The sequence below is a fragment of the Coregonus clupeaformis genome, unplaced genomic scaffold (assembly GCF_020615455.1).
Source record: "Coregonus clupeaformis isolate EN_2021a unplaced genomic scaffold, ASM2061545v1 scaf0902, whole genome shotgun sequence".
NCBI classification, from domain to species: Eukaryota; Metazoa; Chordata; class Actinopteri; order Salmoniformes; family Salmonidae; genus Coregonus; species Coregonus clupeaformis.
The window spans coordinates 40661-67808 of NW_025534356.1; the positions used below are offsets into that span (position 1 = coordinate 40661).

At 41.8% G+C, this 27148-nt stretch overlaps 1 protein-coding gene across 1 annotated transcript; it reads left to right on the top strand.

Annotated features, from left to right (window-relative positions):
- Nucleotides 1–2435: 2435 nt before the first annotated feature.
- LOC121563226 (oocyte zinc finger protein XlCOF22-like) lies at nucleotides 2436–27099 on the top strand. The gene is made up of 3 exons (XM_045217062.1): nucleotides 2436–2462; nucleotides 2693–2810; nucleotides 25527–27099. Exons 1-3 carry the CDS (start codon nucleotides 2436–2438, stop codon nucleotides 26567–26569), a joined length of 1188 nt encoding a protein of 395 aa, XP_045072997.1. The 3' UTR covers nucleotides 26570–27099.
- The last annotated feature ends 49 nt before the right edge of the window (nucleotides 27100–27148 follow it).

Below are 27148 nucleotides of genomic sequence, written 5' to 3' on the forward strand. Positions count from 1 at the left end.
CCCATCCAACCTGACAGAGCTTGAGAGGATTTGCAGAGAAGAATGGGGGAATCTCCCCAAATACCGATGTGCCAAGCTTGTAGCGTCATACCCAAGAAGACTTGAGGCTGTAATCGCTGCTAAAGGTGCTTCAACAAAATACTGAATAAAGGGTCTGAATACTTATGCAACTGTGATATTTCAGTTTTAATTTTTAATACATTTGCTAAAATAATTAAACGTATTTTGCTTTGTCAAATTTAGCATAAGGCTGTTACGTAACAAAGTGGAAAAAGTCAAGGGGTCTGAATACTTTCCAAATTACCTGTATATTATGTATCCAGGGTTGGATAGGTTACTTTCTAAATGTAATATGTTTACAGTTACCTGTCCAGAATTGTAATCAGTAACGTACCTTTTGGATTACCCAAACTCAGTAACGTAAATCTGATTACTTTTAGATTTCAAGAGGCACAGGTTAGTACCACAGTCATAAAATCTGATTTAAACCTAACCGTAACCATACTGCTAACCCTAATGCCTAAACCTTACCTTAAATAATGCTAACCTTAACCACACTGCTAACCCTAATATCTAACTCTTACCCTTAAATAACCCTAACCTTAACCACACTGCTATCCCTAATGACTAACTCTTACCTTAAATAACCCTAACCTTAACAACACTGCTAACTCTTACCTTAAATAATGCTAACCTTAACCACACTGCTAACCCTAATATCTAACTCTTACCTTAAATAACCCTAACCTTAACCACACTGCTAACCCTAATGCCTAACTCTTACCTTAAATAACCCTAACCTTAACCACACTGCTAACCCACCCTACCCGTAACCACACTGCTAACCCTAATGCCTAAACCTTAGATTTCAGAGTCCAGCAGATGGAGCCACCGCCTCGTGACGTATACTCCATCTGTTACCAGGCCTCGACAAGTCTTCCCCTGGTGGCTGACCTGCTGTATGCCCCCAGCTCTGTCGGGAGGGGACGGTCATCAGTGCAACGTCTGTCTCCCCTTCTCGATAGGGCATCCGCGTTTCCATGCTTCGCCCCCTGACCTGTGACAACAGAAAAGAGAACCGTTGAAGGGACAAGAACCACCTGGTGACCCGATCGTTTGTATCTTTTCCCTGGCCATCCAGACCAGGTGGGTACCTAACAGGTAATACTTGAGAGTGTCTAGCGCCCACTTCACCGCCAGACACTCTTTCTCAACAATTGAGTATTTTTTTTTCTCTCTTGGTATCAGCTTTCGGCTGATGTACATGATGGGGTGCTCTCCTCATCGTGTATCTGGGACAGAACGTCCCCTAGTCCCGTATCACAGGCATCCGTCTGGACCACCATCGTGTATCTGGAAATATGGGTGTTACGAGAATCGGATGGGAGCACAGCGCTTCCTTCAGACGGCTGAACGCCGCTTCTGTCTCGTTCCGTCCATTTCACTGTTTTCGGGAGGCGGGCCTTGGTCAGATCGGTGAGGGGGGGAAGCCGCAAAGTTAGGGATAAACCGGCTATAGTATCCTGACAGTCCCAGGAAGGACTTGACCTGTGTCTTGGTGCATTGGAACGGGCCAGTCTCGTACTGCGTGAACCTTCCTCTCCTGGGGCTTGACGTTTCCCCGTCCAATCATATACCCCCAGGTACTCCACCTCCTCGAACGCTACCTTGCATTTCTTGGGGTTTTGCGGTCAACCCGCTTGTCTGAGCGCGTCCAGCACCGCCTGGAGCGCGTCAGGCGCCTTCCTCCCAACCTCGGCTGTGGGTGATATCGTCCAGATAGGCCGTCAGGCGCTCCTCCCAACCTCGGCTGTGGGTGATATCGTCCAGATAGGCCGTCAGGCGCTCCTCCCAACCTCGGCTGTGGGTGATATTGTCCAGATAGGCCGTCAGGCGCTCCTCCCAACCTCGGCTGTGGGTGATATCGTCCAGATAGGCCGTCAGGCGCTCCTCCCAACCTCGGCTGTGGGTGATATCGTCCAGATAGGCCGTCAGGCGCTCCTCCCAACCTCGGCTGTGGGTGATATCGTCCAGATAGGCCGCTGCTTACTGCTGGTGGGGTCGAAGCACTCTGTTCATCAGTCGCTGGAATGTGGGCGGGGCTCCATGGAGACCGAACGGGAGCACCCGGTACTGGTACAGACCGTCTGGTGTCGAGAACGCCGTTCAAACGGGGAAAACCCAGTGGAGGATTGGGGGTACTTCTCGGATTGAGAACATTAGGTGGGGTAGCAGCTGGTCCCAGTTCCTCCCGTCCTGCTCGATGACCTTCCGCAGCATCTGTTTGAGCGTTTTTGTTAAAGCGCTCGACGAGCCCATCCGTCTGCGGGTGAAAAACGGAGGTCCGGATCTGCTTGATCTGCATGAGGGCACACAACTCTTTCATGAGGCGGGACATAAACTCTGTACCTTGGTCTGTCAGGATCTCGTTCGGAATGCCCACCCGGGTGCGCCCCAAACAGGTGGGTGTGGGCAAGCTGAAGAACGGTTCCTAAGTACCGTCGGGTCAGCAACAATACCTCTCAAAGTTCCCCCTGTTGGCGCAAACCTGATACAAAAGGTTATTCTTAATTTGGAAATATCGCCAGTCACTCACCCCCGGAAGTAGCTGTCCGTCCACCGCTATCGCTTGGGCTGCGGCAGCTTTCAAATTCGGATCCTCCCACTGGACCGTCCCGAATTATCCCCTCAGTTGGCCTCCAACGGGGGTCTCGACTGGCCCCTCGAAATCGAGAAGGGGGAGGCTGGGCTCCACCTCCAGTGGTTCCCCAGGAGGTTTGGGTTCCTGCTCCCCCTCCGACTCCGGACCCGTAGAGTCAGGTTGGTTAACCGGTGGCGTCCTGGCCGTACAGGCGAGGGGTCGTACCCGCTCTCTTCTTCGGCCGGCTCGTATCTTTTTTTTCTTTTCGTTCGGTCTCCTGGTTCAGCAGGCTCGTGGTTACGAGCATAACCATGCTTCTAGAGTCTAATAGCGCTTCCGTGTCGTGTCTGTCAACCTTCACCGGGACCATGGGTGCAGTTGATTCATGGTGCGCCCAACAGGAGGTGACATAGTTTGCGGCCTCCGTTGCTAGCTGATGGCATTCGATTCCTCTCGAGCAGGGCAATTCCAGGCAATGTGCCCGGGACGGGACGCTTCTTTCAACAGCAGCAACAGTTAGTCAGACACCTCGGTAGCTTGCTAGCCAAAATAGCCGAACCAATAAAGCTCTTTAGACGCTTTCGTGTATATTAGCCACTGTGTTTTAAACCCACTTCTGTCGTCTAGTTAGTTATCCCATTTAATTTCATATTTACGGTGTTGTTGTTATTGGTCAGCTAGCTGGCTGGTTAAGTTAGCACTAGCCTAGCTAGCTAACATCCCCGACCATGAGCTCACTAAGCTACTCTCCTCCTGCTAAAGAAGAGGAGGTCTGCTGGACGGAGAAAGAAGCTCTAGTGAAAGAGGAGGAAGAAGAGGATGATGTTACAATACAAAAACAAGTAGAGGGTGAAGCTGTTACCGTGAAAGAAGAAGAGAAAGACGTTACAGTGAAAGAAGAGGAAGTTGCGTTCAGAGTGAAAGGGGAGGGAGGATGTTACAGTGAAAGAAGAGGAAGACGCGTTCAGAGTGAAAGAGGAGGAGGATGTTACAGTGAAAGAAGAGGAAGACGCGTTCAGAGTGAAAGAGGAGGGGGATGTTACTGTGAAAGAAGAGGAGGCTCCCGTTTTTGGAGTGAAAGAGGAGGAGATGACTGTCACATCGAAAAAGGAGGAGGAAGAAGAGGAGGAAACTTTATATCTGGTTCCGGTTTCCCAAAGGCATCTTAAGGCATCCAATGGTTCTAATGATGAACTTAGCAGTAAGATGGTTTTGAGAAACCGGGCACTGATTAACACTAGTAAGTACTGTCTTAAAAACAGAAGCACAAACTCTGCAGTTGTTGAACTGATGTGTGGCGTTAAAGGTGAAATCTGCAGTTGCTACATCCATATTTCGACTTTTAAATTATTTATAGATAGCCATTGATTCTTGAAGAATATAACACATGCCTCATGAGCTTAGTTCAACTATCGTACCCCATCAGATCCCAAAATAAGCTTTTTTTACTCCAATGTTTAGAAACAGTGTAAATGTAAATCAACACTGTATAGCCTCAACATGGTTAAAACTATAATGTTGATATCAAGGATGGTCAGTCCTTGCATCCATAGGTCTGTCTATGAATGTGACAGTAGTTACATTTCTCCAGCCCCATCTATCATCTTATTACCAAAACAGTGGCGGAATGACAGCTTTGTTATTGTTTGAACTGCAGATTGTTTGATTGATGTGTGGATTTTTTAAAGGGACAATTTAGGATTTAAACAGCAACAAAATGGCTGCACAGAGACTTGGTTTGGTAAACAGCTGAGGGATGGGGGGCTGGAGAAATGTAACCACTCTCAAATTCATAGAGAAAGCTATTGAAGCAACCTTAACCCAAAACCTAGCGACCTCATCAACAAGTTCAGACATCTTGGTATAACAGTTAGAAGGTGTTGGCTTGACAGTCTCTGGACCCAGGTTTGAGTCCAGCTCAGGGCTAATTCAAAATTATCACACAGGGTAATGAGTGGAGAACAGGAGGGCTTCATAAAGAAAAACTAACAGGTCTGTGAGAGCCGGAATTCTTACTGGTTGGTAGGTGATCAAATACTTATGTTATGCAATAAAATGCAAATGAATTACTTTAAAATCATACAATGTGATTTTCTGGATTTTTGTTTTAGATTCTGTCTCTCACAGTTGAAGTGTACCTATGATAAAAAGTACAGACCTCTACATGCTTTGTAAGTAGGAAAACCTGCAAAATCGGCAGTGTATCAAATACTTGTTCTCCCCACTGTATATATATATATATACACACAGAGGGATATTGAACCCCTTTTTAGGCACCAAACTACTAGGCATATAACTACTATATAAACTACTATATACTTCCATTCAAGTTAAAGTGTACTGTTAGATAGCTAGCTAATGTTAGCTGGCTGGCTCGCTAGCTAACATTACATGTATGACCTGTGTAGTACAGGTCAGGGACAAAGTTGTGGAGAAGTACCGATCAGGGTTGGGTTATAACTGTAGCTCAGTTGGTAGAGCATGGCGCTTGCAACGCCAGGGATGTGGGTTCGTTTCCCACGGGGGGCCAGTATGAAAAATGTATGCACTCACTAACTGTAAGTCGCTCTGGATAAGAGCGTCTGCTAAATGACTAAAATGTAAATGTAATATTATTCGTATCTCAGAGCCATTTGCATTACTAGTTATAGCCTAATGTTAGCTAGCTAGCTAACATTGAACCTAGTTGGTTAGCTTTTAGCTACCTGCAGATTCATGCAGGGTAGTAATGTAATGAGTTGGGATTATGGTTAATTGTTTAGCTAGCTAGCTACATGTCTAAACAAAAAGACTCCACTATGCAAGTAACAATTTCACTGTACCGTTTACACCTTCTGTATCCTGTGCATGTGACAAATACACTTTGATTTTATTTGATATAGTGTGTGTTTACCAGAGACGGTAATGTGAAGAACATGACCTGCACCAAAGTCAAATTAGGATATAACGTTAGTCCATTTTATTTAGTCACACTCACAACCGTAAGCTATTTTCAGTAATTAGCTCACCATTAACTTGTAAAACATGATCTTGTTGTGAGTTTATTTTCATGTAATAATTAATACAAATTAGTTAAAGACGTTGTCAGCTATATGGTATAAACCATCCTTTGGTCTTAAATTCTTTGGTTGTTTAGTACACTACCGTACTCACTCTGTTTAGCACATGGCCTCACATGGTCTACCCTGCCACTACCGTACTCACTCTGTTTAGCACATGGCCTCACATGGTCTACCCTGCCACTACCGTACTCACTCTGTTTAGCACATGGCCTCACATGGTCTACCCTGCCACTACCGTACTCACTCTGTTTAGCACATGGCCTCAAATGGTCTACCCTGCCACTACCGTACTCACTCTGTTTAGCACATGGCCTCACATGGTCTACCCTGCCACTACCGTACTCACTCTGTTTAGCACATGGCCTCACATGGTCTACCCTGCCACTACCGTACTCACTCTGTTTAGCACATGGCCTCAAATGGTCTACCCTGCCACTACCGTACTCACTCTGTTTAGCACATGGCCTCACATGGTCTACCCTGCCACTACCGTACTCACTCTGTTTAGCACATGGCCTCACATGGTCTACCCTGCCACTACCGTACTCACTCTGTTTAGCACATGGCCTCACATGGTCTACCCTGCCACTACCGTACTCACTCTGTTTAGCACATGGCCTCACATGGTCTACCCTGCCACTACCGTACTCACTCTGTTTAGCACATGGCCTCAAATGGTCTACCCTGCCACTACCGTACTCACTCTGTTTAGCACATGGCCTTACATGGTCTACCCTGCCACTACCGTACTCACTCTGTTTAGCATATGGCCTCACATGGTCTACCCTGCCACTACCGTACTCACTCTGTTTAGCACATGGCCTCACATGGTCTACCCTGCCACTACCGTACTCACTCTGTTTAGCACATGGCCTCACATGGTCTACCCTGCCACTACCGTACTCACTCTGTTTAGCACATGGCCTCACATGGTCTACCCTGCCACCACCGTACTCACTCTGTTTAGCACATGGCCTCACATGGTCTACCCTGCCACTACCGTACTCACTCTGTTTAGCACATGGCCTCAAATGGTCTACCCTGCCACTACCGTACTCACTCTGTTTAGCACATGGCCTCACATGGTCTACCCTGCCACTACCGTACTCACTCTGTTTAGCACATGGCCTCACATGGTCTACCCTGCCACCACCGTACTCACTCTGTTTAGCACATGGCCTCACATGGTCTACCCTGCCACTACCGTACTCACTCTGTTTAGCACATGGCCTCAAATGGTCTACCCTGCCACTACCGTACTCACTCTGTTTAGCACATGGCCTCACATGGTCTACCCTGCCACTACCGTACTCACTCTGTTTAGCACATGGCCTCACATGGTCTACCCTGCCACTACCGTACTCACTCTGTTTAGCACATGGCCTCAAATGGTCTACCCCTGCCACTACCGTACTCACTCTGTTTAGCACATGGCCTCACATGGTCTACCCTGCCACCACCGTACTCACTCTGTTTAGCACATGGCCTCACATGGTCTACCCTGCCACCACCGTACTCACTCTGTTTAGCACATGGCCTCACATGGTCTACCCTGCCACTACCGTACTCACTCTGTTTAGCACATGGCCTCACATGGTCTACCCTGCCACCACCGTACTCACTCTGTTTAGCACATGGCCTCACATGGTCTACCCTGCCACTACCGTACTCACTCTGTTTAGCACATGGCCTCAAATGGTCTACCCTGCCACTACCTTACTCACTCTGTTTAGCACATGGCCTCAAATGTGAATCCTTAAAGAGATGGGTGGGGCTAAGGCTTAAGAGGCTGTGAACGATGCTGAATGGGTGTAGACAAAGAAGAGCTCTCCAGTAGGTGTACCAAAATATTCAAGGGCTATTTTCTCAAAAGTGGGGTTACAAGTTTATCAACTTTCACAGCAGAATTACTTTCCCATTGTTTCTCAACTGTAGTGTATGATATACAATTTTCTAGCTCAGTCTCTACTTTTATCCAATGTTAAAAACTAAATGTCAAATTTTGCTACATAAGACCGAATTGAGCCGGTCGGTCACATATGTGATCCATTACAGAAGGCTGGGTGTATGTGTCACACCTCACTACTTCACAGGAGAGGCATTTGAACTTTTTTTTTAACGTAAAAAAATTAATCAAAATGCCTTTTTTTGGGTTGTCTATTTTAGTCAGCTTTCCTTCTTTACAGCTTTATTTATCTGGAGCCACTCAGATGGAACCAGGTTTCAGCTGCTGTGCAATGTTGACGTCCTTCCTCCCAGAGAGGTGAAAGCAACCCGGCAAACATATATTTTTGAGAAGATCAGGACTTTTGAAATGAAAAAGGCCATGGACATTAAATGTCCAGCCCCAAAGGGGTTAATTTGTTCAACCAAAGTTCCTCAGAGGATCTGATGATATAGGCCCTAGGTCTAGATATTGGTTTTGTCTTTGGGTTTTAGGTTTTCCCTAATTGTAATCTACTACCTTTAGTACTTGAAGTTAATAAAGTATTTTATTGTTGAAACGTTTTCTTTGTTATTTAAGCACTATTTTCTAGAATCATCAATTGTTGCTCTCTTGACAGTCTTATGAAGACAACTGTCAAATAAGTTTGTAAAAGCATTTAAACATTCATTACAGACGTCAATTGTTGTACAACATAATGGACATCACCTTTTAGCTAAAATAAACATAGGATTTCTGCTGTTGTGAGCCTTTAACCATCTGTCTGACTTTGTTGTTCACACAGGAGAGAGACGTCACTATTGTGGATCCTCTGGGGAACCTCAACAACATCATGAAGCTGACGAGGCAGAGAAGAGTCTCTCCACATCAGAACACCTCAAGAAACACCAGCGGAAACCCACAGGGAAGAAATCTTACCGCTGCTCTGACTGTGGAAAGAGTTACTCAAGATCATATTCATTAAAAGTACACCAGAGAATTCACACAGGATATACATCTCACTGCTGCTCTGACTGTGGGAAGAGTTTTGTTTTGTCAGAACATTTAAAATCACACCGGAGAACACACACAGGAGAGAAACCTTATAGCTGTGATCAATGTGGGAAGAGTTTTAGTCACTTAAGCAGCCTGACTATACACCAGAGAATACACACAGGAGAGAAACCTTACCACTGCTCCGACTGTGGGAAGAGCTTTGTTTCGTCAACACGTTTAAAATCACACCAGATAACACACACAGGAGAGAACCCTTATAGCTGTGATCAATGTAGGAAGAGTTTACTTCATCTAGCCGGCTGACTAGCCACCAGAGAATGCACACAGGAGAGAAACCTTACGACTGCTCTGACTGTGGAAATAGTTTTGCTTCAGCAGGAAGTTTAAAATCACACCAGAGAACACACACAGGAGAGAAACCTCATAGCTGTGATCAATGTGACAAGAGATACTCTGATAAAAGATCTCTGGTTAAACATCAGACAATTCATACATGAAGGAGTTGTTCAATGTGGGAAGAGTTTTACTGAATATAGAAAGCTGACTTTGCACCAGAGAAAACACACAGGAGAGAAATCTCATAGCTGTGATCAATGTGATGAATGAAATAATAATAATGTCACAATGTGGAATGTTTTTTACATTGTAGTAGGAGTATTTTAATTAATAATGTCATAATGAAAAACCCTAAACGTTTGCCCTGTTCAATTGATTTCACAAAGTACTATTTATGTGATTAACAAAAAGTGACTGACAAAATAAAGTGTTGCGTTACACTTACCTCGTTGGCGACCCACTTGAATCAAAATGCAACACTTCAAAATGTAGCTTGCTGTTTTCTACAAATTGTCCTATAACCAGTGATGTACACATTATATCCAGATTCCGTTTGAGCTGTTAGTTTTAACAGGACGTGCAACATGATTTCTCCCTTATCAATATCAGTGATTTATTGGTGCTTGTGCAGTTTATAAGTTTAAATAAATTCAAGTATTATGATTACTATTGTGGAACATGTTTGTGTCGATAATACATTTTATGTTTATGTTTTCAATATATCACAAACTGTTTCTGCATATTGCTTATTGATTTGGACATGTTGAAACTGTGTTTTGACATTGGGATTTCCCACCTAGCAAAATGTCATTGAAAAGATGTTGAAAAGAAGACTATGCCCTAAGTCCAATCTATGTTTGGTTATGGTTGAAAGTGAAAGTTGAAAACATCTTAAATTCAACCTACTTGCAGTCTATGCACATAGATTGGTCTATGATCAGTTTTATTAACAATCTTACATCACTCCAATATTTCTTTACAACATTTAAGTGCTAATTGTCTTTATTCCACTACTGAAGAAGCATGACTCAAATCACCTACTCATATTTCAAACATCCAGCCTGACAAAATATGCATGTTTAATTATCCCATGCCTCACCATTAAGTTAATTATTGCCAATACATATTAACAAAGGGGTGTACATTTGGTTTTGATATTTCATCATATTTGCATTTTATGTAACATTTAGTAATCATAATAATTTATGTGATTAACAGATTTATTTTTTGCACAATTATATTGTTTATAAACAGTGTAGTAAAACCAGCTTATATTTTGGGCTGGATATTACATCATATTCTTACTGTTTTAACCAATGTTATTTCCTTAGATGCTCTTTAGTCTTTTAGCTTTCGTTGATATTCTTTAGTTTTTTTTATTCTCTTATGTTTGTTGTCTAGTAAATATTTCAGTGTTTATTTTCATAGTTTTTATTAGTTTTTTCCTGTGAAGCACATTGTGTTGCATCCATGTCTGAAATGTGCTGTATAAATAAAGCTTGATTGTACTTTAACATATTGCAAAACAAATTAACCCAATTACCGACTTCAACCAATCCAGTGCATTTTTTACTTTTTTTTATTTAAAATGTTGAAATCAACAACATCAAAGGATTAAACTACTGAAAACTGAAACAAACAAATGGATCAAACAGATCAATCCCACTTTTCAAGCCTGCTGAAGGCGTGGTGGCCTTGGTTAACACCACCCCCGGCTCTACCAGGGGCATGCTTGAGGTGGTCTCCCACAGCTCTGCATATGTCATGTTCTGTGGCCTTGCCGTTCCATTTCTTGACTGCCCCTCCAACACAGAAATAAACACATTTAGTCATATTATATAAAACCCTCAAAGTAATAGGATATGGAGCATCTACGGCCTCAGTTACACCTGGCACTTAAATGTGACTTCTGTCATCCGATCAAGCTGCATTAGGTCTGGATGCACAAGAGTCACAATGTGCTCGAATTAGGTTTAGATCTGCCAGGATGGGCGTTGTGTTCGGAGTTTGACAGTCTGGGCGCAGTCAGGCCACCAAATCTGCATAAGCAATGTTAAAAGATGGGGTGAATGATTGGGGAAAGTAACGTTCTGCACTGAACAAAAATTAACATAGATGATGGAACATGTTATTAGGTAGGGTGTAGATAATTAATAATGTCACAATGTAGAACCCTAAACGTTTTCCACCTGTTCTATTGATTTCAGCGTGATATGGATATTATCCTCATCAGGTGGAAAAATCCAGTCTCTGAATTGAAAGAGTTCATGTGATTAATAAAAAATGATTAACAAAAAGAGTTGTGTTACACCAGGTTGTCCTCTAACCAGTGAGGTAAAAGATATCTCCCATTTCCATGTGGTTTTTAGTTGTGTTAGTTTCAACAGCAGCTGATTTTCCCCCTAATGGATATCAGTGATTTATTGCCACTTGTCAAAACAACAGTGTTTTTGGTGCTTGTGCAGTTAATAAGGTGGTTGTTTAAATAAATACAAGTACTATGATTACTATTGTGGCACATGTTTGTGTTGATAGTACATTTAATGTTTAGGTTTTCAATATACAGTTGAAGTCTGAAGTTTACATACACCTTAGCCAAATCCATTTAAACTCAGTTTTTCACAATTCCTGACATTTAATACATAAAAAGTACATTTTATGTTTTCAATATATCCCAAACTGTTTCTGGATATTGGTTATTGATTCGCACACGTTAAAACTGTGTGACCTAGCAAAGACTATCCCCGACGTCCAATCTAAGTTCAGTTTTGGTTGAAAGTTGAAGAGACAACTTGAAAACAACTTACTTTCAACGTACTTGCAGCTTACACGTGGACGCAGTATAAAAAATTGGTCTATGAACAATTTTATTAACGATCTTACATCACTCCAGTATTTCTTGACAACATTCAAGTGCTAATTGTCTTTATTCCACAACTAAATAAGCATGACTCAAATCACCTACTCATGTTTCAAACATTCAGCCTGACAAAAGATACATTTGCAATTATTCCATGCCTCTGCCGTTGACGTCCAATCTACTCTCGGTTTTGTCCAATCAGTCAGGCCACCGAATATGCATAAGCAATGTAAAGAGTTGGGGTGAATGAGTGGGGAAAAGTACATTCTACACAAATGACCTTCATACTAACAAATAACAAATGTGTGTGCCTGAGGGGATATTAACTTTCATACAGCCAAAAGGGGAGAGAAATCACACAAATATCAATGGACAATTTGCACTAATGTAAGTTAACATAGATGATGGAACATGTTCCCTTTTGCTCACGTGATGAACTGCTAAGGGGACATAAATATTTACCATCTAAACCATGTGTGACCTCTCACCTCTCTGGCTGAGGAGGGATGGAAGGATGAATGGACCAATCAGTCAACCAGTCAGTCATATAAAGAGAGTGTTGATCAGCTTAAATATCCATCTCCCACCCATGGAGAGACCTATATACTGGATCCAGGGTTGGGTAGGTTACTTTCTAAATGGAGTCTTTACAGTTACTAGTTACCTGTCCAAAAGTGTCATCAGTAACGTAACTGGTGGATTCCCCAAACTCAGTAACGTAATCTCATTACTTTCAGTTGCTTTTAGATTACTTTCCCCTTAAGAGCATAGGTTAGTGCTCATAAAATCTGATTTTAAACCTAACTTTAACCACACTGCTAACCATAATGCTATGCTATGCTAACAATAATGCTAAACCCCAACCTTAACCACACTGCTAACCATAATGCTATGCTATGCTAACCATAATGCTATGCTATGCTAACCATAATGCTATGCTATGCTAACCATAATGCTAAACCCCAACCTTAACCACACTGCTAACCATAATGCTATGCTAACCATAATGCTATGCTAACCATAATGCTATGCTAACCATTATGCTATGCTAACCATAATGCTATGCTATGCTAACCATAATGCCTAACCCCAACCTTGAATTTTTTTTTTCATTATTTTTTTACAATATAGCAATGTTTTGACTGCTGCAGGCCCATGTAGCGGAAATCCCTCAGTTCTTCTTCCAGGACAAGACTCATTTACATTTACATTTTAGTCATTTAGCAGACGCTCTTATCCAAAGCGACTTACAGTTAGTGAGTGCATACATTTAAATATTTTTTTATACTGGAATCGAACCCACAACCCTGGCGTTGCAAATGCCATGCACTACCAACTGAGCTACATCCCTGCCGGCCATTCCCTCCCCTACCCTGGACGACGCTGGGCCAAATGTGTGCCGCCCCAACTCATCACAATAAACGTCAACCTGCTTAAGAGGCATTAGAAGAAGACACATTTAATATTACCAATTGAACATCTATTGCAGGATAAATCAATGTTAGAGTTTACATAGCTGGCCATATTAGATGTTGCATTTAACTTTATGAGTTTGTTATGTAGGCTTCTTCTAACCCATTGCTTTCTACTACAGATAATAATACGATTAGGTTATATCTTTAGGCCTACAGAAAAAACTGTCTGTCAGATTTCCAGTCTTCAAGAATAGGATTTGGAATTATGGAAGTATAGATTAGCCAAATAGTTTTACCTGAGCATAACTCATAAACTAAGGACTTATCAACCTACTCTGTTGTTTATGATTGTGTTGTCATGGATTCATTGCTTCCAGTTGAAAAATAAACGGTGCTCTCGGAAAGGCATGATTTATTTGAGCAGCACCTAAAAGTGCTATTTTGAAGGGGCGCAACTTTCACTGGAGACAGGGGGGTGTTCCTCCCACATACTGAAATTGCGCCAACGGTGTGCTTTAGTACCATGCGGGCGCCTGAGAGCTGTTTGGAGTTTTCAGATGGCTGGATTTAGGACTGCACGGGAGAGTTAAACAGAGGCAGCTGCTGTCAGTTTGTTGCGTTATTTTTCTGAGTTGTAAAAGCAAGCAGAGCAGAAACTGGCTGCTCTTTAATCGTTAAATAAATGGTGAAACAGTTTTTGTGATGGTGTTCTTTGTTCAAATGTATATGTATGAAACGTACATTATGGAAAACATGTCTCGTTCATAGTTAGTAGAATAATGAATGGATCGGCAATATTTTGGCACCGTCGACTTTTAGAAGGTTAGTAGGAAAGTGAATCATGAAAACCACCTAAATATACTCACATTCACTGAACATTTAGTATTTGAAATTCAAACATTCATTTCCCAACAGTTTTTTCTATAATCCTACAGGCTCTTTATCAGTCTCCATGTCTTATATTCCAATGCATCCAACATTATGCCCACCATGGTATTGGTCAGCTGCTATTTGAGAACTCATCTGGTTTAGAAATCAAACTCTGGGTATCTTATTGCACAGCACATTGTACAACTGTTTTTAGAGTAGATTGTACTGCAAGGTATACTATATGTGTAGGCTATGCCATATGTACTGGTTAATATGCTGCTGTCGTTTCTAAACCTCCATTCTAGCAGACATGACACACACACTTCTTTCTATATACATGCTTTTATTTGGGTTTCTGTGCAAAGTATATGATTGGAATGTTTCTTTAAGCCTGCAGCTAGTTACTTGAAATGAGAAATATTATCATGACAAAACATGATTCAAATTCAATTCACTTGACAGAGAGAGCACTAGATAATGAAACACACATTGACATTTACAGTAGCTGGCTAGGCTATTCAAACTGTAACATTGGCTAGCTTTCAATACATTTGATAAATGGTCCATGGAGTTACCTCTTCATTCTATCAAGACAATTCGTATTGCATGCTGGATATTTCAAGTACACTCGAAAACATATTTATCTTATTTCAGTCTTCGGGAGCTAGATATATCTGTTTCTCTTCATCAAACAGCAGTTTTCACAAGAGGCTGTAGTTACATCGTAGATAGAAGCAGGCCATTGGCTGCCTCCATCACCAGGGGTATGTACGGGACCTCTGATTGGTTCCAAGTTTAGGAGTTCGGAAAATACATACTTTTTATGAGGAAATGTGCAAGAATTGAAGGTGACAACAAATGTTATAGTCATCATAATATTTTACTGTGATATTTTACCCACTCCAGTCAGCAGATGGCGATGTGGCACTTTAAGGCTATGCTGCTAGTGTGACGTATAATCTAGTGGACGGGACGCTTCTTTCAACAGCAGCAACAGTTAGTCAGACACCTCGGTAGCTTGCTAGACAAAATAGCCGAACCAATAAAGCTCTTTAGACGCTTTCGTGTATATTAGCCACTGTGTTTTCAACCCACTTCTGTCGTCTAGTTAGTTATCCCATTTAATTTCATATTTACGGTGTTGTTGTTATTGGTCAGCTAGCTGGCTGGTTAAGTTAGCACTAGCCTAGCTAGCTAACATCCCCGACCATGAGCTCACTAAGCTACTCTCCTCCTGCTAAAGAAGAGGAGGTCTGCTGGACGGAGAAAGAAGCTCTAGTGAAAGAGGAGGAGGAAGAGGAGGATGTTACAATACAAAAACAGGTAGAGGGTGAAGCTGTTACCGTGAAAGAAGAAGAGAAAGACGTTACCGTGAAAGAAGAGGAAGACGCGTTCAGAGTGAAAGAAGAGGAGGATGTTACAGTGAAAGAAGAGGAAGACGCGTTCAGAGTGAAAGAGGAGGAGGATGTTACAGTAAAAGAAGAGGAAGACGCGTTCAGAGTGAAAGAAGAGGAGGATGTTACAGTGAAAGAAGAGGAAGACGCGTTCAGAGTGAAAGAGGAGGAGGATGTTACAGTAAAAGAAGAGGAAGACGCGTTCAGAGTGAAAGAGGAGGATGTTACAATACAAAAACAAGTAGAGGGTGAGGCTGTTACCGTGAAAGAAGAAGAGAAAGATGTTGCAGTGAAAGAAGAGGAAGACGCGTTCAGAGTGAAAGAGGAGGAGGATGTTACAGTGAAAGAAGAGGAAGACGCGTTCAGAGTGAAAGAGGAGGAGGCTCCCGTTTTTGGAGTGAAAGAGGAGGAGGAGGAGATGACTGTCACATCGAAAAAGGAGGAGGAAGAAGAGGAGGAAACTGGATATCTGGTTCCGGTTTCCCAAAGGCATCTTAAGGCATCCAATGGTTCTAATGATGAACTTAGCAGTAAGATGGTTTTGAGAAACCGGGCCCTGATTAACACTAGTAAGTACTGTCTTAAGAACAGAGGCACAAACTCTGCAGTTGTTGAACTGATGTGTGGTGTTAAAGGTGAAATCTGTAGTTGCTACATCCATATTTGGACTTTTAAATTATTTATATATAGCCATTGATTCTTGAAGAATATAACACATGCCTCATGAGCTTAGTTCAACTGTTGTACTCCCATCAGAACCTAAAGTAAGCTTTTTTTACTCCAATGTTTAGAAACAATGTAAATGTAAACCAACACTGTATCGCCTCAACATGGTTAAAACTATAATGGTGATATCATGGATGGTCAATCCTTGCATCCATAGGTTTCAAATCAAATCGAATCTAATTTTATTGGCCACATGCGCCGAATACAACAGGTGCAGACATTACAGTGAAATGCTTACTTACAGCCCTTAACCAACAGTGCATTTATTTTTAATAAAAAAGTAAAATAAAACAACAACAAAAAAAGTGTTGAGAAAAAAAGAGCAGAAGTCAAATAAAATAACAGTAGGGAGGCTATATGTACAGGGGGGTACCGGTGCAAATAGTCCGGGTAGCCATGATTAGCTGTTCAGGAGTCTTATGGCTTGGGGGTAGAAGCTGTTGAGAAGTATTTTGGACCTAGACTTGGCACTCCGGTACCGCTTGCCGTGCGGTAGCAGAGAGAACAGTCTATGACTAGGGTGGCTGGAGTCTTTGACAATTTTGAGGGCCTTCCTCTGACACCGCCTGGTATAGAGGTCCTGGATGGCAGGAAGCTTGGCCCCAGTGATGTACTGGGCCGTACGCACTACCCTCTGTAGTGCCTTGCGGTCGGAGGCCAAGCAGTTGCCATACCAGGCGGTGATGCAACCAGTCAGGATGCTCTCGATGGTGCAGCTGTATAATTTTTTGAGGATCTGAGGACCCATGCCAAATCTTCTCAGTCTCCTGAGGGGGAATAGGCTTTGTCGTGCGCTCTTCATGACTGTCTTGGTGTGTTTGGACCATGATAGTTCGTTGGTGATGTGGACACCAAGGAACTTGAAGCTCTCAACCTGTTCCACTACAGCCCCGTCGATGAGAATGGGGGCGTGCTCAGTCCTCTTTTTTTTTCCTGTAGTCCACAATCATCTCCTTTGTCTTGGTCACGTTGAGGGAGAGGTTGTTATCCTGGCACCACATGGCCAGGTCTCTGACCTCCTCCCTATAGGCTGTCTCATCGTTGTCGGTGATCAGGCCTACCACTGTTGTGTCGTCGGCAAACTTAATGATGGTGTTGGAGTCGTGCCTGGCCATGCAGTCATGGGTGAACAGGGAGTACAGGGGGGGACTGAGCACGCACCCCTGAGGGGCCCCCGTGTTGAGGATCAGTGTGGCAGATGTGTTGTTACCTACCCTTACCCTTACCTACCCTAGGTGTGTCTATGATTTTGAGAGTAGTTACATTTCTCCAGTCCCATCCATCATCTTATTACCAAAACAGTGGTGGAATGACAGCTTTGTTATTGTTTGAACTGCAGATTGGTTGATTGATTGATGAGTGGCTTTTTTTAAAAGGGACAACCTAGGTTTTTAAACAGCAACAAAATGGCTGCCCTGAGACTTGGTTTGGTAAACAGCTGAGGGATGGGGGCTGGAGAAATGTAACCACTCTCAAATTCATAGAGAAAGCTATTGTAGCAACCGTAACCCAAAACCTAGCGACCTCGTCAAGAAGTTCAGACATCTTTGCGTAACGGTTATGAGGTGTACATGCCTTTAACCAAAGCCAGTGTGAAATCGTTACAGCTTTGAAGTTCTCAAGCAATGTTATTCAATTCAAAATGTTTGGTAAGGATGAATGTCTGATTTGAAAACGTTAATGAGGCTAATAGGATTTTGAAAGTCGTGTAGTGTCCACCCGGCGTAAGATGCTCAAGGCACGTCAAAGGTCTGACTGGACAGAGATGCTGGGGGAAATGGTCACAACAGGGGACTAGTGGGTGTGTGTTTCAGGGGAAGGGGGTGGATCTGATCTCCATCACCTAGGACTTGACAATGGTTCATCAAATCTCCCTGTTTCTGCCATTTTTTACTCAATTTTGCATTGCCTTCTCCTACAGCTGCAACTGTATATGCATTTGTAAATCAAGTCCTTTCTTGAGTTGGGCTCTGGGATGTGAACATCTGTTGAGCATCTGAGTTTATGGTTGTTTGTGGGGGAAAGGGGTTGAGTGTTAATGAGTGTGTGTGTGTGTGTGTGTGTGTGTGTGTGTGTATCCCACAACTTGCTAGGGATATATGGAGGCTTAAATATCCTGACCCAGTGAGACTCAATCAAGCTAGTCGTCTTCACTACTTTCGTATCTCATTCTCGCTGGCACCAAAAGTTTAAAAAGTGTTGATGGGGACAGAATTTGGTCGGACCATCATATAATTGGCATATACATTACCCTTACTGAATTTCCACGTGGGCAATGGTATTGGAATTTAATCAAAGCCTATTGGATGATAATTTGTTTTTAACTAGGACAGAGGAATTTATAACTTAATTTTTCCGACATGACATAGGTACAGCAGATCCCCTTAATTGTGTGGGACACTTTTAAATGTGCGTTTAGAGGTCATGCAATTCAGTACTCATCTCTAAAACTAAAGCAATTTAGGTCAAAAGACTCCATATTAACAAAGGAAATGGAAGGACTAACAGTACAGATAGATAGCAATAAAAACTGTACCAAAGAGGCTCAGGATAAGTTAAAGGAAAAACAAAAAGAAATGGAGGAACTTACTCAAGAAAGATCCAGTGTAATATATTATTAAAATAAAATGAACTGGATGGAATATGGGGAAAAATGCATCAAATTATTTTGCCATCATCAACATAGAAATGCTACCAAAAAGGATTTACTGAAACTTGTTGCAAATGATGGAGTCACCCATGATTCACCAAACGATATTTTGAAAGAGGAAGCAAAGTACTTTAAGCATATGTTTTCGTTTCAGTCTCCTCCATCTCCACTAACCAAAGCTAATTGTATGGATTTATTTTCTTTTAATAATGTAAAATTAACAGCTGTACAGAAAGACTCATGTGAAGGCCATATTACAGAGGAGGAACTTCTTGATGCAATTAAAGCCTTTAAGTCCGGGAAAACTCCTGGGCTGGATGGCATACCAGTGGAGGTATACCAAACCTTTTTTGATATACTCAGAGGACCGTTATTAGCATGTTTTAACCACTCCTATATAAATGGTAGATTATCGGACACTCAACAAGAAGGTCTGATTTCATTATTACTGAAACAGGACACAAGTAGTAAATATAAAGGTCCATTAAAACAATTGGAGGCCTTTTACAATTCAGTGTTGTGATGCAAAAAATTCTAGCAAAATGCTTAGCGCATAGAATGAAAAAAGGTATTGTCGGCTATTATTCATCCTAATCAGACAGGTTTTTTACATGGACGATACATTGGAGATAATATACAGTGGGGGAAAAAAAGTATTTAGTCAGCCACCAATTGTGCAAGTTCTCCCACTTAAAAGATGAGAGGCCTGTAATTTTCATCATAGGTACACGTCAACTATGACAGACAAAATGAGGGGAAAAAAATCCAGAAAATCACATTGTAGGATTTTTTATGAATTTATTTGCAAATTATGGTGGAAAAAAAGTATTTGGTCAATAACAAAAGTTTCTCAATACTTTGTTATATACCCTTTGTTGGCAATGACACAGGTCAAACGTTTTCTGTAAGTCTTCACAAGGTTTTCACACACTGTTGCTGGTATTTTGGCCCATTCCTCCATGCAGATCTCCTCTAGAGCAGTGATGTTTTGGGGCTGTCGCTGGGCAACACGGACTTTCAACTCCCTCCAAATATTTTCTATGGGGTTGAGATCTGGAGACTGGCTAGGCCACTCCAGGACCTTGAAATATTTCTTACGAAGCCACTCCTTCGTTGCCCGGGCGGTGTGTTTGGGATCATTGTCATGCTAAAAGACCCAGCCACGTTTCATCTTCAATGCCCTTGCTGATGGAAGGAGGTTTTCACTCAAAATCTCACGATACATGGCCCCATTCATTCTTTCCTTTACACGGATCAGTCGTCCTGGTCCCTTTGCAGAAATACAGACCCAAAGCATGATGTTTCCACCCCCATGCTTCACAGTAGGTATGGTGTTCTTTGGATGCAACTCAGCATTCTTTGTCCTCCAAACACGACGAGTTGAGTTTTTACCAAAAAGTAATATTTTGGTTTAATCTGACCATATGACATTCTCCCAATCCTCTTCTGGATCATCCAAATGCACTCTAGCAAACTTCAGACGGGCCTGGACATGTACTGGCTTAAGCAGGGGGACACGTCTGGCACTGCAGGATTTAAGTCCCTGGCGGCGTAGTGTGTTACTGATGGTAGGCTTTGTTACTTTGGTCCCAGCTCTCTGCAGGTCATTCACTAGGTCCCCGCATGTGCTTCTGGGATTTTTGCTCACCGTTCTTGTGATCATTTTGACCCCACGGGGTGAGATCTTGCGTGGAGCCCCAGATCGAGGGAGATTATCAGTGGTCTTGTATGTCTTCCATTTCCTAATAATTGCTCCCACAGTTGATTTCTTCAAACCAAGCTGCTTACCTATTGCAGATTCAGTCTTCCCAGCCTGGTGCAGGTCTACAATTTTGTTTCTGGTGTCCTTTGACAGCTCTTTGGTCTTGGCCATAGTGGAGTTTGGAGTGTGACTGTTTGAGGTTGTGGACAGGTGTCTTTTATACTGATAACAAGTTCAAACAGATGCCATTAATACAGGTAATGAGTGGAGGACAGAGGAGCCTCTTAAAGAAGAAGTTACATGTCTGTGAGAGCCAGAAATCGTGCTTGTTTGTAGGTGACCAAATACTTATTTTCCACCATAATTTGCAAATAAATTCATAAAAAATCCTACAATGTGATTTTCTGGATTTTTTTTTCTCAATTTGTCTGTCATAGTTGACGTGTACCTATGATGAAAATTACAGGCCTCTCTCATCTTTTTAAGTGGGAGAACTTGCACAATTGGTGGCTGACTAAATACTTTTTTCCCCCACTGTAAGACAAGTACTGGAAACGATAGAAGACTATGAAAAATCAGGGAAACCAGCCCTGGTATTCATAGCTGACTTTGAAAAGGCCTTTGATAAAGTACGACTGGAGTTTATATATAAATGCCTGGAATATTTCAATTTTGGAGAATCTCTTATAAAATGGGTTAAAGTTATAGTAACCCTAGGTGTAAAATAGTCAATAATGGTTACTTCTCAGAAAGTATTAAACTGTCAAGAGGAGTAAAACAAGGTTGTCCATTATCGGCATATCTATTTATTATGCCCATTGAAATGTTAGCTGTTAAAATCAGATCCAACAATAATATTAAGGGATTAGAAATCCAGGGCTTAAAAACAAAGGTGTCATTGTACGCTGATGATTTTAATGTTTTCTTTAAAATCCACAAATTAGGATCAATCCACAGCCTCATAGAGGATCTAGACACTTTTTCTAACCAAATTATGATAAGTGTACTATATTACGTATTGGATCACTAAAAAATACAACTTTTACATTACCTTGTAGTTTACCAATAAAATGGTCTGATGGGGATGTGGACATACTCGGTATACGTATCCCGAAATAAATAAATGATCTCACATTTTAATAGATAGTTATCAAAAATAGATAAGATCTTGCTACCATGCAAAGGAAAATACCTGTCTATTTGTGGAAAAATCACCCTGATTAACTCTTTTGTCATATCTCAGTTTACCTATTTGCTTATGGTTTTGCCAACACCTAGCGACCTGTTTTTAAAGAAATTATATGAGCAAAAAATATTCAATTTTATTTGGAATGGCAAGACAGACAAAATTATAAAGGGCCTATTTATATAATGAATTTGAATTCAGAGGGCAGAAATTATTAAATATTAAAGCATTAGACCTCTCACTAAAGGCATCAGTCATACAAAAGTTATACTTAAATCCGAACTGGTTCTCTAGCAGATTAGTAAGAATGTCTCACCCTATGTTCAAGAATGGCCTTTTTCCCTTTATTCAGAAAAAGGCCATTATTTGAAAAACGAAATCATCTCCAAAATATAGTTATTTTTAAAACAAGCCATAGAAAGTTGGTTGCAATTTCAGTTTAATCTACCAGAAAGGACTGAACAAATAATACAACAAATATTGTGGTAAATCTCAAATATACTAATTGATTAAAAAAACGGTATTTTTTTTATTTAAAAAAAAAAAAGCTATAATCTTTGTAAATGACATCATAAATAGGACTGGTGGAGTTACAGTGAGTGAAAAAAGTATTTGATCCCCTGCTGACTTTGTACGTTTGCCCACTGACAAAGACTTGATCAGTCTATCATTTTAATGGTAGGTTTATTTGAACAGTGAGAGACAGAATAACAACAACAAAAATCCAGAAAAACGCATGTCAAAAATGTTATAGATTGATTTGCATTTTAATGAGGGAAATAAGTATTTGACCCCTCTGCAAAACATGACTTAGTACTTGGTGGCAAAACCCTTGTTGGCAATCACAGAGGTCAGACGTTTCTTATAGTTGGACACCAGGTTTGCACACATATCAGGAGTGATTTTGTTCCACTCCTCTTTGCAGATCTTCTCCAAGTCATTAAGGTTTCGAGGCTGACGTTTGGCAACTCGAACCTTCAGCTCCCTCCACAGATTTTCTATGGGATTAAGGTCTGGAGACTGGCTAGGCCACTCCAGGACCTTAATGTGCTTCTTCTTGAGCCACTCCTTTGTTGCCTTGGCCGTGTGTTTTGGGTCATTGTCATGCTGGAATACCCATCCACGACCCATTTTCAATGCCCTGGCTGAGGGAAGGAGGTTCTCACCCAAGATTTGACGGTACATGGCCCCGTCCATCGTCCCTTTGATGTGGTGAAGTTGGCCTGTCCCCTTAGTAGAAAAACACCCCCAAAGCATGATGTTTCCACCTCCATGTTTGACGGTGGGGATGGTGTTCTTGGGGTCATGTATATGTGCTTTCTTGAGCAGGGGGACCTTGCGGGCGCTGCAGGATTTCAGTCCTTCACGGCGTAGTGTGTTACCAATTGTTTTCTTGGTGACTATGGTCCCAGCTGCCTTGAGATCATTGACAAGATCCTCCCGTGTAGTTCTGGGCTGATTCCTCACCGTTCTTTGTCAGTGGGCAAACGTACAAAATCAGCAGGGGATCAAATATTTTTTTCCCTCACTGTATGTCACACATGCAGCTAACAAAAATATATGGAAATGTCTGCTCTACCCACAATTACAACCAACTAATTGCAGCATTACCGCAAAAATGGAAGGGGGAATAGGTAAGGAACTTGTCTGTCGGCCCTGCATTAAAGACCAAAATTGGTTAAAGAAAATGTTGATACATTTTTTTTATACCAGTTTCAAGGACATACCAATTGACAGCTGTGCCGTATAGATGCAAAATAGTTGGGAAGACATTTTCCATTCCATGGCACATGGTGTATGAACTGACATGCAAAACGACGCCGGATTCAAAACGTAGAATTGTTAAATTTAAATTATTATATACAATTCTTGCAACCAATAGAATGTTATACAGTGGTCTGTAATTTTTATCATAGGTACACTTCAACTGTGAGAGACGGAATCTAAAACAAAAATCCAGAAAATCACATTGTATGATTTTTAAGTAATTAATTTGCTTTTTATTGCATGACATAAGTATTTGATACATCAGAAAAGCAGAACTTAATATTTGGTACAGAAACCTTTGTTTGCAATTACAGAGATCATACGTTTCCTGTAGGTCTTGACCAGGTTTGCACACACTGCAGCAGGGATTTTGGCCCACTCCTCCATACAGACCTTCTCCAGATCCTTCAGGTTTCGGGGCTGTCGCTGGGCAATACGGACTTTCAGCTCCCTCCAAAGATTTTGTATTGGGTTCAGGTCTGGAGACTGGCTAGGCCACTCCAGGACCTTGAGATGCTTCTTACTGAGCCACTCCTTAGTTGCCCTGGCTGTGTGTTTCGGGGTCGTTGTCATGCTGGAAGACCCAGCCACGACCCATCTTCAATGCTCTTACTGAGGGAAGGAGGTTGTTGGCCAAGATCTCGCGATACATGGCCCCTTCCATCCTCCCCCTCAATACGGTGCAGTCGTTCTGTCCCCTTTGCAGAAAAGCATCCCCCAAAGAATGATTTTTCCACCTCCATGCTTCACGGTTGGGATGGTGTTCTTGGGGTTGTACTCATCCTTCTTCTTCCTCCAAACACGGCGAGTGGAGTTTAGACCAAAAAGCTCTATTTTGTCTCATCAGACCACATGACCTTCTCCCATTCCTCCTCTGGATCATCCAGATGGTCATTGGCAAACTTCAGACGGGCCTGGACATGCGCTGGCTTGAGCAGGGGACCTTGCGTGCGCTGCAGGATTTTAATCCATGACGGCGTAGTGTGTTACTAATGGTTTTCTTTGAGACTGTGGTCCCAGCTCTCTTCAGGTCATTGACCAGGTCCTGCCGTGTAGTTCATTAAATGTCCAGCCCCAAAGGGGTTAATTTGTTCAACCAAAGTTCCTCAGAGGATCTGATGATATAGGCCCTAGGTCTAGATATTGTTTTTGTCTTTGGGTTTTAGGTTTTCCCTAATTGTAATCTACTACCTTTAGTACTTGAAGTTAATAAAATATTTAATAGCAACGGTAGACAATGTAATACTGTTAATAGTTTGTATTTTGAATGCAGCTCTTGTTAGCTTGAATGCTAACGCTCATTAACAGGCTGGTAGCAAAGCTAGCCAAAGAGCATTTTACTGGTTGAAGTTGAAGTGTTTTTTAAAGTATAAAGCAGTTGATTTGAGACGATGGCACAAACATTATATTAAGCAGGACATTCAAATGAGTCTTACAATTATAATCCAAAAGTAGTGGGAAATGCAATCATAAGCAACCTGTAAATGGAGGCTATTTTTGCTGGCAGCCTACGAGAACTCCCCAGAGTTTTCCCCCACGATGGTGAAATTGGCAGCCTACCAGAACTCCCCTGAGTTTTCCCCCACGGTGGTGAAATTGGCAGCCTACCAGAACTCCCCTGAGTTTTCCCCCACGGTGGTGAAATTGTGAAACCGACACAGATCTTAATGCAGCCATTTTTGCAAACACAGAAAGGGGCTTATATTGGTGACCAAAAGTCGTCTGGCAAACTGCTTAGGGTTTCAGCAACTTTAAGAACTGATTTTTTTTCTAGAATCATCCAAACAAATTGTTGTACAACATAATGGTCATCACCTTTTAGCTCAAATAAACTGGATTTCTGCTGTTGTGGACCTTTAACCATCTGTCTGACTTTGTTGTTCACACAGGAGGGAGACGTGACTATCGTGGATCCTCTGGGGAGCCTCAACAACATCTTGAAGCTGACAAGGCAGAGAAGAGTCTCTCCACATCAGAACACCTCAAGAAACACCAGCAGAGACCCACAGGGAAGAAACCTCACCATTGCTCTGACTGTGGGAAGAGTTACTCAAGCTCAGAGTTACTAAAAGCACACCAGAGACATCACACTAGAGAGAAACCTTACAGCTGTGATCAATGTGGGAAGAGTTTTTTTAAACCTAGCCATCTTAAAATACATCAGAGAACACACACCGGAGAGAAACCTTTCCACTGCTCTGACTGTGGAAAGAGATTTGTTACATCAGGATGTTTAAAATCACACCAGAGAACACACACAGGAGAGAAATCTTATAGCTGTAATCAATGTTTGAAGAGTTTTTTAAAAGCTAGCCATCTTAAAATACATCAGAGAACACACACCGGAGAGAAACCTTTCCACTGCTCTGACTGTGGAAAGAGTTTTGTTTCATCAGGATGTTTAAAATCACACCAGAGAACACACACAGGAGAGAAATCTCACTGCTGCTCTGAATGTGGGAAGAGATGCACCTGTTTAGCAACCCTCAAAATACATCAGAGAATCCATACAGGAGAAAAACCTTATAGCTGTGATCAATGTGGGAAGAGTTTTAGTCACTCAAACAGCCTGAAATCACACCAGAGAACACACACAGGAGAGAGACCTTATAGCTGTGATCAATGTGGGAAGAGTTTTAGTCACTCAAACAGCCTGATAGTACACCAGAGAACACACACAGGAGAGAGACCTTATAGCTGTGGTCAATGTGGGAAGAGTTTTACTGGATCTAGGCCGCTGACTATACACCAGAGAACACACACAGGAGAGAAACCTTATCGCTGTAATCAATGTTTGAAGAGTTTTTTTACAGCTAGTGGTCTTAAAATACATCAGAGAACACACACCGGAGAGAAACCTTTCCACTGCTCTGACTGTGGAAAGAGTTTTGTTTCAGCAGGATGTTTAAAATCACACCAGAGAACACACACAGGAGAGAAACCTCATAGCTGTGATCAATGTGACAAGAGATTCTCTTATAAAATATCTCTGATTAAACATCAGAAAATTCATACATGAAGGAGTTGTTTCATGATATCAATGAAATAATGTCACAATGTAGAACGTCTTTAACATTGAAAGTGTTGCGTTACACTTACCCCGTTGGCGACCCACTTTAATCAAAATGCAACACTTCAAAATGTAGCTAGCTGTTTTCTACAAATTGTCCTCTGACCAGTGATGTACACATTATTCCCAGATTCCGTGTGGTTTTTGAGCTATTAGGTTTAACAGGACGTGCAACCTCATCTCCCCCCTCTCGCGCAATTGATTTCAATATATAATAAGTGTTGCGTTTTTCTTAGTTTTGGGGACCCCTACATTGAAATGCATCACTCCAAAATGTAGCTGACTGTCTTCTGCAGGTTGTCCTCTAACCAGTGAGGTAAAAGATATCTCCCATTTACATGTGTGTTTTTAGTTGTGTTAGTTTCAACAGCACATAAAAATACCAGTAATTTAATTACTATTGTGGCACGTTTTTTAAATATATTTTTTATAGGGTAGATCAGCTTAATATTGCAGATAGATTGTAACTTCCATCAATGTAATTGTCTGCATCACTTCCAATCCACCGTTTATTTATATATACAGTGG

Excerpts from the sequence above, each read along its gene's own strand:
- LOC121563226 (XM_045217062.1), top strand. The coding sequence starts at position 2,436 with ATGCCCACCCGGGTGCGCCCCAAACAG. Across the intron at positions 2,463-2,692 it reads CCCGGGTGCGCCCCAAACAG|TTGGCCTCCAACGGGGGTCT; the intron begins GTGGGTGTGGGC and ends TTATCCCCTCAG. Across the intron at positions 2,811-25,526 it reads CCCCCTCCGACTCCGGACCC|AACACCTCAAGAAACACCAG; the intron begins GTAGAGTCAGGT and ends TCTCCACATCAG.